The sequence below is a fragment of the Bombyx mori genome, chromosome 3 (genome assembly GCF_030269925.1).
Source record: "Bombyx mori chromosome 3, ASM3026992v2".
Taxonomy (NCBI): Eukaryota; Metazoa; Arthropoda; class Insecta; order Lepidoptera; family Bombycidae; genus Bombyx; species Bombyx mori.
The window spans coordinates 7,194,938-7,207,078 of NC_085109.1; the positions used below are offsets into that span (position 1 = coordinate 7,194,938).

General features: G+C 35.1%; 1 protein-coding gene across 1 annotated transcript; it reads right to left on the minus strand.

The window, feature by feature from the left end:
* Positions 1-924: 924 nt before the first annotated feature.
* NPLP1 (neuropeptide-like precursor 1) lies at positions 925-8,247 on the minus strand (the record flags this gene model as incomplete). The annotated part of the gene is given in 5 exon segments (NM_001130881.1): positions 925-1,232; positions 1,485-1,517; positions 2,234-2,999; positions 3,182-3,271; positions 8,160-8,247. Coding segments are annotated over 4 exon segments (1,008 nt in total). The 3' UTR covers positions 925-1,113.
* Positions 8,248-12,141: the final 3,894 nt, after the last annotated feature.

The window sequence follows — 12,141 nt, forward strand, 5'->3', positions numbered from 1 at the left end:
ATGACAATAACACTGGGTATATAGCGAAAACACCTGTTAGGTTTATCCAAATATTCAAACATCAAAGTTAATCAAGTCAATATCAACACTACTCTCGAATAAGTATATAATTATATGAGTATAATAATATAAGAAGTATAATCATTTTAAAATTTTATTATCAACTTGTCTGCAATGTTTGCCTATTGTCTCATTTAATACATTCTTTTCAAGATTACGTCTCCTTATTTGGAAGAGATTCAAAATCGTTTAAGTTTTGAATAAATACATGATTATTTTTGTTAAGAATTTCTTATTAGTAATATTCTTTTATTTGTCAAACACAGCGTAACTACAGTAAAATTTCTACTACATAAATATATTATTGTTACACGAAGTATTGTCGCATTAATTTAGTCTTTAATATAGATAAAAGGTACTGCAATGTCTGCAGCTATGTAGTAACTACACAATTTTCGCATTTCCAATATTTGCGATTGACACCTTAGGTTTAAATATTAATTATATACGTTTCGACACTTTCAAGGATATGCTGTGTCAAATCGTTTTATTGTAAACGATAAGGTTCTGCCTAAAGCCCAATTAAACCTAGTAATCACAACATTCAACATCAAATAGGTATATAAATAAGATACGATAATTTATTGTCTACGTTAATTTTAATGTCAACCCACCAACCAACCCTATCCGTATAATCAATTGTCCGGGTCATGAATACGGTCGTTTAATTTATGTTTTTCTTGGATAAAATTTTCAAAATACGTAAATACGTGTCCTCACTATAGATTTTAGTCTGCCCGATGTCGCTAGTTCAGCCAGATCGCGTTGATGTGGCATCATCTAGCGAACATCGACATAGCTACTGGTTCTTACGGCGACTCGGTAAACTGCTGTTACGGTAAGTTTTCCTCAGAAGAATATTATCCACAGCAGGAAGTAACAAGTATCTTTTTCCCGAGGAGTGTAACGGTATTTTCAACGATCGGAAGTAGTAAAATTTCGGAGATTCCTTAGTAATTGGCTGCCAGCGGTTTTTAGTGAAAGCATCAATGAAGTTCGGAGGAGAGATCGGCGGTGCGGGCAAAGATGGGTTGGTGTTTGGAAGATCATTGCTTAGCGGTCGGTGGAGGATTCTGCCGGTTGGGTGCGAGTGAGGAGGTACTGCCGGCGGCGGTACGTCGGCGTCGTCTGAATTGACTGCTGAGTCAACTTCGGGAGCAGCGAAATATTCCCTGTTCACAATCAAAATTTAAAGTTAACTTTCAAATCAGTTCATTTTAATATTCATAAAGATAATTTCGACTTTTGTTTTCCACTGACGATATAATGTAAGGCATCTGGAAAAAATACTGCAAAGATATCAACTAATAAGCGATTCTGTCTAACATTAGTAAATTTAGTTGTAGTAGTAGTAGTAGTTAGTAAAATTAAATCAACTAAAACTATAACATAATATAATAAACGATTTTGTATTGAAGAATTACCTAATTCCGAAATTCTCGTCAGTGGAATGCTTCCTGCGAATAGAATTTCTAATTAGTTATATTAGCTATATTGATTTTATTATCTATTTATTATTAATATTGCTTTAAGATTTAAATGTAAAAGTCAACGGTTCCTTTTCTTCAGAACATCTCCGCCCGTGAACGCGATCTTTATGTACTGCAGAGAAACAATTAAACAATAAAACATCAAACAATCATGCGCTGGACATCTGGGAGAAACTAGACATGACAATCTGTCTAATACCTCACGACCTCACGTTGCCTAAAACATTCACTGGCCTAGTGCCTCTATTAGACACATTAACACTCACAATTATACTTATTATCTAAACACCTAAAACATTCACTTCTAACACAAATTCATTTCCATCGCAAACATTTACAAGCCTCCCCTCTTCTCTTAGCATTGAAGCACAACAATAGTTAACAATATTTAATCTACTCCACAAACGAGCTCTATGGCTTGAATTCTACGAGACCTGTACATTTCCTGGCTCGGTAATAATAACCTAGCCCGACCGGATCGACTATATCTTCCTCCAGAGAACCTAAAGGAAGGTAGCAAACCTAACCGTGCCAACGAACCAATGTGTCGCTTTTCGATATTATCTCGTAGAACTTCACCTGCAACATACGCAATTCATTTAAATTGTAAAGTCTGGTGAAGTTTCTTTTGACCGGTTAATGAAACGAAATTAGCAATTCTAGAAGCTGTTCAGTATACTTACCGACAGAACGCTTGTCTTCGTTCTCATTATCGTTTTTGTCATCGATGTTATTTGTCTCAATATAGTCTGGTAAAGAGAGTATGTATCGCTTGGTGCGAATGTTTGGGTCCCTGTACAACGGTCTATAAAGACCATGAGCCGGCAAGCCTACAGAGCCCTTCTTCAAATACGCGTTGTCTTCAAAGTCTTTGAGAACAGCGTAGTCGTTTTCGGGACCCAAAGCGCTACGCTTGGCAACTTGCGAAAGGGGCGGAAACATATCAGGATTAATAGTTTGCTGGAAATCATACATTTCGTTGATATCAAAAGGCCCATCGATTTCCGATAAAGGGGGAATCGGATTCTGATAAAATGGAAAGTAATATTCGTCGCCATTAATTTCGTCTTTTTTATGCAAAAGTCCGTTACGTGCGAGAGCTGCTATATTGCGTTTATTGTTTTGAGTATTGTACTGTCCCCTTCCCATACGGTAGCCATCCCTGGCCAGAGCTTGAATGTTTCTCTTCATAGCCGAATAACTGCGAAGTCTTGCAATTGAAGCCAAATTCCTTTTCTCTTGAGATTCGTCTTCGTGTTCCTGTTTGTCTGTACCCACATAAGGAGATCGATACGTTGGAAGCATTCCGTTCTTGGCCAATATTGAGATGCTCCGTTTGTAGCTATTAGCGCCGGAATTCCTCAAATATCCATTTTTTGCGAGAGTAGCAATATTTCTTCGTGGAAAAGTGGGCCATTGATTTTCTGGTTCAGTAGGCAGACTCAATACCTTAAAAAATCACAGGAATGTATGAATGTTAAAAAAAATTCAAAGATACAATAGCGGGCTAGGCTCCAGTCATCAACATTGCAAGCTTCCGATATAACTAAACCAAATACATTAATTTAAAGATTTTTATTTAACATTTTTTGTCGACCGTACCCAGCCCACTCTTTTTTCAAACAGCTTACCTGCTCAACATAAGCTGAGAATATTACTGCGAAGAGAACGATGAGAAGAAAACATCCACGACGCTTTCCCGTCGGCGACCGACCCTTCATCTGATTAAAGCAATTAAATTTAAATAAATATATGAGTTAAAATAAAAATAAAGTTAGTCCTTTTTTTGCATAGATGGGTGTGAATGTGCTCACAGCCCAGCTGGTGTTAAGTAGTTACCGAAGCCCATAGATATCTTTAACGTAAATGCCGCCACCCACCTTGAGATATGAGTTCTAAAGTCTCAGTATAGTTACAACGGCTGTCCCACTCTTCAAACCGAAAAGCATAACTGCTTCACGGCTAAATTAGGAAGGGCAGACTGAAATACCTACTCGTGCGGACTCACAAGTGTCCTATCACCAGAAAAAGTCTTCCGTGAACCACGAAAAGAGTAACATATTCAAAATATCGGAAATATTAAAATAAGAATAATAAACGAGACATTAAATCGGAAAAATATTATTATGTCCACGTCTCGCAAAAGCTAATTAAAATATAACACGAAACATTTCAATGCTGCTGTCGTTTGCTTTGAAAGAAAATGAAATTGACGAGTTAAGCTCGCCATTGTATATTTTCATCAACAGAACTTCTGCTACCTAATCTCTAATTCAACGGCTGTTATTTTTTTTTATTGCTTAGATGGGTGGACGGACGAGTTCACATTCCACCTGGTGTTAAGTGGTTACTGGAGCTCATAGACATCCACAACGTAAAAGCCCCACCCACCTTGAGATATAAGTTCTAAGGTCCTCCCACCCTTCAAACCGAAACGCATTACGGTTTCACGGCAGAAATAGGCAGGGTAGTGGTATCCACCCGCGCGGACTCACAAGAGGTCCTACCACCCGTAAAAAAATGAATGCAGATGAATTCACAATCCGCTTGATTTGCGGAGCATACAGATATTATAAAATGAATACCACAACCTGGCTAGGGAGTTACGTCGAGTTCCTAATTGTATAAAAAAAAAGCTCTAACACAAGCAAAACTCAATTGCAAGACTAACGTATTTCTTTTTTATTCGAATTACACGAAGAGAATACAGTAGCTCTTCTTAAATTGTACTTAAATGACATGTTTAAGTATTCGATTTTATAATATTCATAACTGAGTATTTATTCGTTCGTCTATTAAGTTGTTTAAAGTTGTTGTTGGCACTCGCTTAGAAGGTTCCCATATACAACAATCGATTTAAATAAGTAGTGCCGGTTTCAATGCATTACTATGTGCTGTATACTTTAGCAATGGCGAATTGCGACAGGACTGTCTTGTTTCGTATGAAATTCTGTCCATTCAGTCGTGCATCATAAACAAACTCCGAAATAAATTGAACACGAGACAAACCCAATTGAGATCGAGAGCACAAACTAATCTAATAACCAACATACACTCTCCAAGTGAGCGAACCTTGAATAACAAAAAGACCATACTGGCTCAGATTTAATGGTCTGTCGCTGAAGCGGATATCAAGTTGGCAGATTCAATTATGCGAAGCGTGCGTTTCCGAGACACACCTGAGGCTCGGCTTTTGTAAATTGTAGGGCTTGCCTACATTTCACTTAGGTACAATGATAATAATAATCATATAAGTCACAATGAATGTGTAGCAGCATGATTCGTTCTTATTTCTATAATTGCTGAAAGGGAATTGAATAAAATATGATAAAATGATAGGTTTCTTTCTTTAGTAAAAAATTAGCCTTAAATTGAAATAGCTAGAATTTTGTGACACTGAAAAATCTACTTCTAAGATGTTATCATTAAATCAGATATTGTATGAATCTAAAGAATTTGAAGATTTCATTTTTTCAATATATTTACTAAATAGCGCAGACTTTTTTTCTAAACTCAAATGTTCTTTAATTTCTTATCAAACTGAAAGGTTGCTTGTAACAAAGAATACAAACACAATACAAAATCCAATATCAAATGCTATAACCATGAATAAAATCTTTTCGAGAAAAGGGAATGTTTCTTCAAAGAAGTGACAGACGAATAGTTATGAAAAGACTTTGTACGAAAGCAAGACGACATGAAAGGAAATGAGACTTCACAGCGAAACATGTACTTGACCATGGCATTGAAATGCTAAAATCATAGAAGAAATATTGAAAAATATGTTCAACAAAATCTATAATGGAATTCAATCAAACATTTTGAAAAGTTAATTTGTTATTATATGTATATATTTTAATAAAATACAATTATAATGCTTACTTAGAACATAGACTTGTAAATCTGAAGAGCCAAATTAAGAAATTTAATTAAATTGAATATACAATTTCAATGAACACGCTAAACAAAGCGGACGGAGTTACATGTATTTAAAGTTAGAGCGCCTACATAAGTACTTGTCTGAAGTTCTATAAACATTGTCTGCACGCTCACAGTCCGATTATTCTCGGGAAAATTCAATTTAACTTCAGCTTGGTGCATGTAAACTAAGCTTTTATGCACCTGTTTCATGAGAGAGTTGTTTTCTTAAAGACCTAATTAGGATCTTGTATTTGTTTGTCAAGTCGAATGAATATAATTTTTATCCTACCTCATTCTTAAATTCCACCGCCATTTATGTAACTTAACACTACTACTTCCGCTCATATACTCATTACTAACGTTTTTTCATTATAGAACTAACTGTATTCAACAAACGGGTTATGTCGGACTCTGGCGCCTCCAGAGAGAAGAGGGAGAAGAGGTCCTCCTCTTCTTCTAATTCCTCCCAGGAGACTACGCCTTGAGATAGGCGCGAGATGCGCAATTGGTATAACATCAATTGGTACCTAGCCACACAAATTAGAACCTAGGTATAAACCCATCGATAGGCACGAATATACTCCACTTCTAATCGCGTAGACCACGTACGGTTGCAACTAAATTTACAATATAGTCGTGACGTTGCATAATGTCCTTGTTGTATTTCCATTAAATTATTCAAGTCAGGTACTCGTGTTTAATCTAACGCTCTGAATTAATCCAATAGCAATTCATTCAATTAATTACAAATCCGCACCTGTTGACTTACTTAAATCCAGACGTACAACTGAACCGTTTTAATAAACGGACTTTATAGACGTACCCGACGTGATTTAATAGTCAATTTTCGAAACTACAGAACCTCTGCTAAATCTCATATATTCTTGATATAGGTACGTATGCTTGTATTTAGTACGATTTTGTTTGTTCTTCATCCAAACTAAACTTTCAGAATAAATATCCGTCATTTTGTAAATTTTAGGTAAATCAAATTATATAACCGATTTTTTTTCGTTTATTTTATGAAGGTAACTTGCTTTAAGATAATAGATAAAAAAAAAAATACTAGTTAGGAAGGCTGGGGTTAATATGCGCTGTAGAGGATGTGAGAATAAACGGTTAATAACTTATAGAAAATTTTCATTCTACAAAATTACATATACGTACATCCTTTTTATCAGTTCAGTTAAATTCTACTTAGTATTTCTAAAAAGGTAATAATGGACTAATTTAATTTCTTACAAAATAAACCTAATTTTAAGTCTATAAGTTTAAAACTAAGAATTAAAAAAGCTAAAACGTCTGCAACTCTGTACTTGAAATCAATTAAATAAAATCTATCGTATATAATAGTTCTATGTGTTTTTGCAGCGTAAAATGTTCGCGTCATATGTTTCGACATTTTAATCGAAAAATAATCAAGTTTCGTTATTACATACATCCAAAAGATTTTACACGATTACCGAAATTCATGATACACGACGAAATTAATGAATTTACAGAATTGGTCATGACATGTTTTGCGCTTTCCCGTACCAAACCATCACTAAAGCCAGATAAAGCAAGCGTTGTACGCTAATTGATAAGCTTCTGTATTGCTTTGAGGATTAACTTGGCCAAATTGCTTATTAAAACGTTGCACAATATTACAACAGAATTCTTACCAGTAACAATGTTTACACAACTTCCCTTTGCATATCGCTTAAAAAGTTACTTTATTTTTTATTTTGAACTTATTAATTAATTAATAACCACTTCATTAGTCCATCTCTTACAAACCGCTGCTCCTAAGCTATCTTTTAAAATAGAATATTTTGCTATTGAATTTTTACTTCATTTATCGCCCTTCAATAGGAACAGTACGTGAATAGCATGATATTTTTCTTTCAATCGTTTGTGCATAACAAGCCGTCCTTAAAAAAAAAAGCAAATATTCAACTAATATTCGTTCTAAAAATTCCTAAAATTTCTAAAAATTCCTATTCCTTCTAAAAATGCATTTGGCTCCATGCTTCACAGCAATTTGATTCTCTATTTAAATGTGAATGATAAATTGCCAATTTAAATTGGGCAATATATTCAGCCAAAATGTGTTTCAATAATATACGGTTTGTATCGTTCGGCTAAATATGTGTATCTATATGTACTATATCGTAAAGGGTATTTAGAGCAAAAACTCACGACAACTTTTTTTAACTTAAACTTTCAATATGTCCCATTTCAATTTCAAGACATTCGGTCTTTTAAACAGGAGTAACAGTTTGATATTAGCACCTTTGCTAACCTGTTCAGTTTTAAATATGTAGTTTGGTGCTAATATCACTTTGTATTATTGTGAGATTTTTTTAACAAGACGCCTATTGTTAGACAATCTAAAAACATTAATTTATTCCAACTGTAGAAACTCAAATTCAAATCTCTTTGTTTTTACTGTATTATTCGTTAATGAATGATGAAATACTTTTACTTTACTTTCCATAAAAGTTTTTTTTTCTCTCAAAATTAGAATTTTTCTCATGTTAAATACAGAAGAAATAATTAATTTTCATGTAAATAAAAATCATGTAAAAAAAAAAAAAAAAAAACATATTACTTTAAAACGTGGGTATAGTTTAAATGTCCTTTTTTAGAACCAGAATCATTTCTCAAAATACATTTATTACATTTTATTTTACAATATATACTTACGTTTATGCCCAGCTTTAACCAGATTGCACTGCAACTTGAAATACTTTTAAAACACTCTATTTCTTATTCGTTTACTGTTCTTGGCGGGAATGATTTTCAGTTTGGGACGTGAGCCTTTTATATGGGATAAACTAGAAGCACGCATGCGCATGAGCTCCATACGAACTTAAAGCACTGAACACTGTTCCTATGCACTTTAATCAGCAAGTTGAAGTTCATGGGCATCATTTAATCTCTAGATAAACGCAAGAAAAGGGGTTGAGCGGGATTTTAAAATTAATTTATAATGGTATAAGAGACGCTCAAAGATCAAATAGTTCTTGAATAAATGCATTCTTATACTCGTTTATTAATATCCCAGTGTTGTTAGAATTAATTATAACAATAGTAAAGTGCATAAAATAAAACAAAGAATGTCTCAAAATATATAATTGTTGAGCGTTAATGCTTTGATTTGTCAAATAATTGAAATAAGTATATCTTTCGGTAAATTTATGGGCACTTGATCTATTATACGTTATTTCCCTTTCCTTCATTTACATAGTTTATTAGAGACTGCTAGTCGCACAGATGCTGATATTACGGAAGGAAAGCGACGCTGATCTTCAGATTGGTGAGTGCAATTAGGGCTATTTTTGATAAATAAGCTTCCGCTTGCTTAAATAGGTAGAAAGTCCAATAACGACATGGACTATATTTACATTTTATATGACTTTTATCATCCTTACAATTAATTTCATATGTATTACATACAATTAATTAATTAAGGCGTAATTTTAATTAAGTTTGCAAGCGTTCGTGAAAACTGTTGCATAAATAAATTAATTAAAAATGCTGAACAAGTTAAAAAGAAGCTTACAATTGGCTTTCGACTCATTTAAATACTTTTTTTTAAGATAAACTACATAAAAAAAAACAGATGGAAGACATTCTCGTACTCGATTATTATTATTAATTTATTATTTTTAACATTTGATCCTGTTTAATTTTGTACTGAAATCGTATCCGGCGTGCGTACGGGTATTATTAATCTATAGGGATTTACGTTGTAAATGAAACCGAAATCTTATCTACGTTAGCCAATTTTCCAGCTGTTCGTTAGACTCAACTAGCCCCGTGGGTTTCTGTGTTCATATAAATCACTACTGATTGGCAGCGCTGAGACTTTTCGGTTCATATTACAGTATTAATTTTCAAATCAAGTTGGTTTTAAGTTACTAGAATTGACTAGACGCTTGGGCGAGAATGCAAGCGAGTTGTTTAGTGGGTAGGGCCCTAAATATTACTCTTGAGCTCCACTCCCAACATCTGCGGATCGTCACACATACCCAGCGCGCCTCCTAAGCTCGCGGACCTATGAGTTTCGGAAACCGGACCATAAAAAAAAAGATTGGCATTCGTGTACGTCCTGGTTAATAGCTAGACAAACTGTAGTCACCTTAAATTATCCAAAGATAACGAATAAGAAAGCCTTAAATACTGTTCTATGGTTTTATTAGTTTCGTCGGCCACGTTAACCTACTCTTCACCCATATGAACTCATTAAATAAAATTAGTGGTCCCGCAGTAGTCGAAATTCAACTATATAATTAATTGAAATTATAAGTTTGAACAATATTATGGTCCTATTATCAAAGATTATTATTATACTTCTATAATCACAGATTTCGCCAAAACTACACTATAGACAAATAATATTAAAGACAAACAATATTAATCTATTCTCAATTTGATCACAGACTTTAAACAATAAGCAAAAGAGTATAATAATATATGAGTGTGTGTGTATGTCAAATACATGGTAGTGTGTGTAATGTTTATTTTATTGATTTAATGTACTTTTTATGCATATTTAAAAAAAATTAGCACTGTGCACTCCTTCTCGATATTCTCTATACTGTGGAAAATTTCATACTCCTCCGTCCGCACAATTTTCGTAAAAAGGACTACAAAGTTTTTGCTTCACGTATTAATATGTAGATATCTAGTTTAGGCAACGAATAGACTATATAACAAGCACAAAATCCATCAACGCAAATGAAAAAAAAAAACAACAAAAGTACTTTAACAATCAAATATAGATGCACAATAATTGATTTTCTCTTTAAGCTAGCTCTCCACGTGTATCTACGGACTATACTCGTAACGACCTCCAACCTCCGCACCGAGTTCTACCTTGAAACTCCACGTTTGTAACAAGGACGAGTTTTATAAGCTTTTCCAAGAATAAATGCCTCCCCGCAATCCCGGTGCACGTAAACAGTTCGAATAATAAAATAACAAGTATTTTCTTGGTTGCATGTACCGCTTTATATTGCGTTAGAATAAAGTAGAGAAAAATACGTAATAAATTTGAAATCGGTTTTCGCGAGCCGTAGACATAATTAAAACTTATTTTACGGTTTAATCTCGCGTTTCTTATTGTCATTATGTTGTTTGCTACTTATCGAATAGTTTACTGTGTGCTTAGTGCGAGTTTTTTAATGTTCTCGATAGCGTAGGTAAGAGTTTAGGTATGGAGCTAGAACGATTGCCTCCTCCCGATCCACTAACGGTGCTTTTAGGTACTTCAAGCACCGGTCACCGTTCTCTTCGAACCCGTCGCTTGCGACGAAGGGCTCGACGAGTAAATTAACTCTCAGACACAGCCCACTGAGTTTCTCGCCGGATCTTCTCAGTGGGTCGCGTTTCCGATCCGGTGGTAGATTCTGCGAAGCACGGCTCTTGCTAGGGTTCGTGTTAGCAACGTCATCAGGTTTGAGCCCCGTGAGCTCACCTACAAACGTTAGGGTTACGCTGAAATAGCCTCTCAAGGCTCTCAGCTTAGGTAGGAAAAAAAAAACGATTGCCTACGTTTACCGTTAGGGGCGCTGTTCCAACTGCATACAATTTAGAGATAACTTTTACGCTATCGAGAACGTTAAAAAACTCGCACTAAGCACACTGTTTTTGTGGACATAGACATATGAATATGCTAACGCGCTGCTAACATGCTGAAAGCGCAATTTAAAAGTGTATCTACTGAAAACAATTAATGTTTGAAAATATTAATTTTAACTATTCCTTATTTTCATTTGTATATTGTATTTTTTTTATTGCATATATGTGTGGACTTTCTCACAGCCCACCTGGTGTTCAGTGGTTATCAGAACCCATAGACATCTAAAATGAAAATGCCACCACCCACCTTGAGTTCTGAAGTGTCAGCATAGTTACAACGGCCACCCCGCCCTTCAAACCGAAACGCATTACTGCTTCACGGCAAAAACAGTGTTGCCACCTTACATATTTTTAAGGCGCTAGGTCAAGAGAAAAATGTCGGCAGATTTCGGAAATTTGCTAATAAGAAAACCCGCTAAATTTTTGAACTTGAATCAAACTAAAGAAACCCTAAATCGATTATGTTTAAGTCCAGTTTCAGCAGTTCCGTAATAAGAGATATCTACTATTGGTTAAATTACAGTTTTGAATGAACGATTCGTTAGTTATAGACTACGGGAACTCATCTGGAAACTATAAAACTGGCTCCTAGTATTTTATAGGCAGTAAAATAAAACCACATTAATATGTTTATTTTTTAATCAGAAGAATAAGAATTAGATGAGTAAAAATCAAGAAAAAAAATGTGTAAATTAAAATTGTAGACTATCAAATGAAAAATCTACAACTTCGTGATCATTCTTACTCGTAGATGCCACCGTCGACAATGCCGACGCTTAAGGTGTTGTAAAGTGGCTGGGATCGTGTGGTTTTGTAAGAGCATTTTGTGTTTTGACCAATAGCTGCTATGACATCACTGTCATCCGTGGATATCGCACCGTCTATTTCGAGGCGGCGTGTGTGTTGGCGGGGACGCTGCCATGGTAGCTGGAGGCGGAGTCGCTGGCTGCCGATTATCGGTGGCGCAGCGAGCTTCCTGCTCTGGGCGTGGCGCGTCTCTCTACAAAAGTGAGCTGCGGGCGCGGAAGGCCCATTCTCGGCG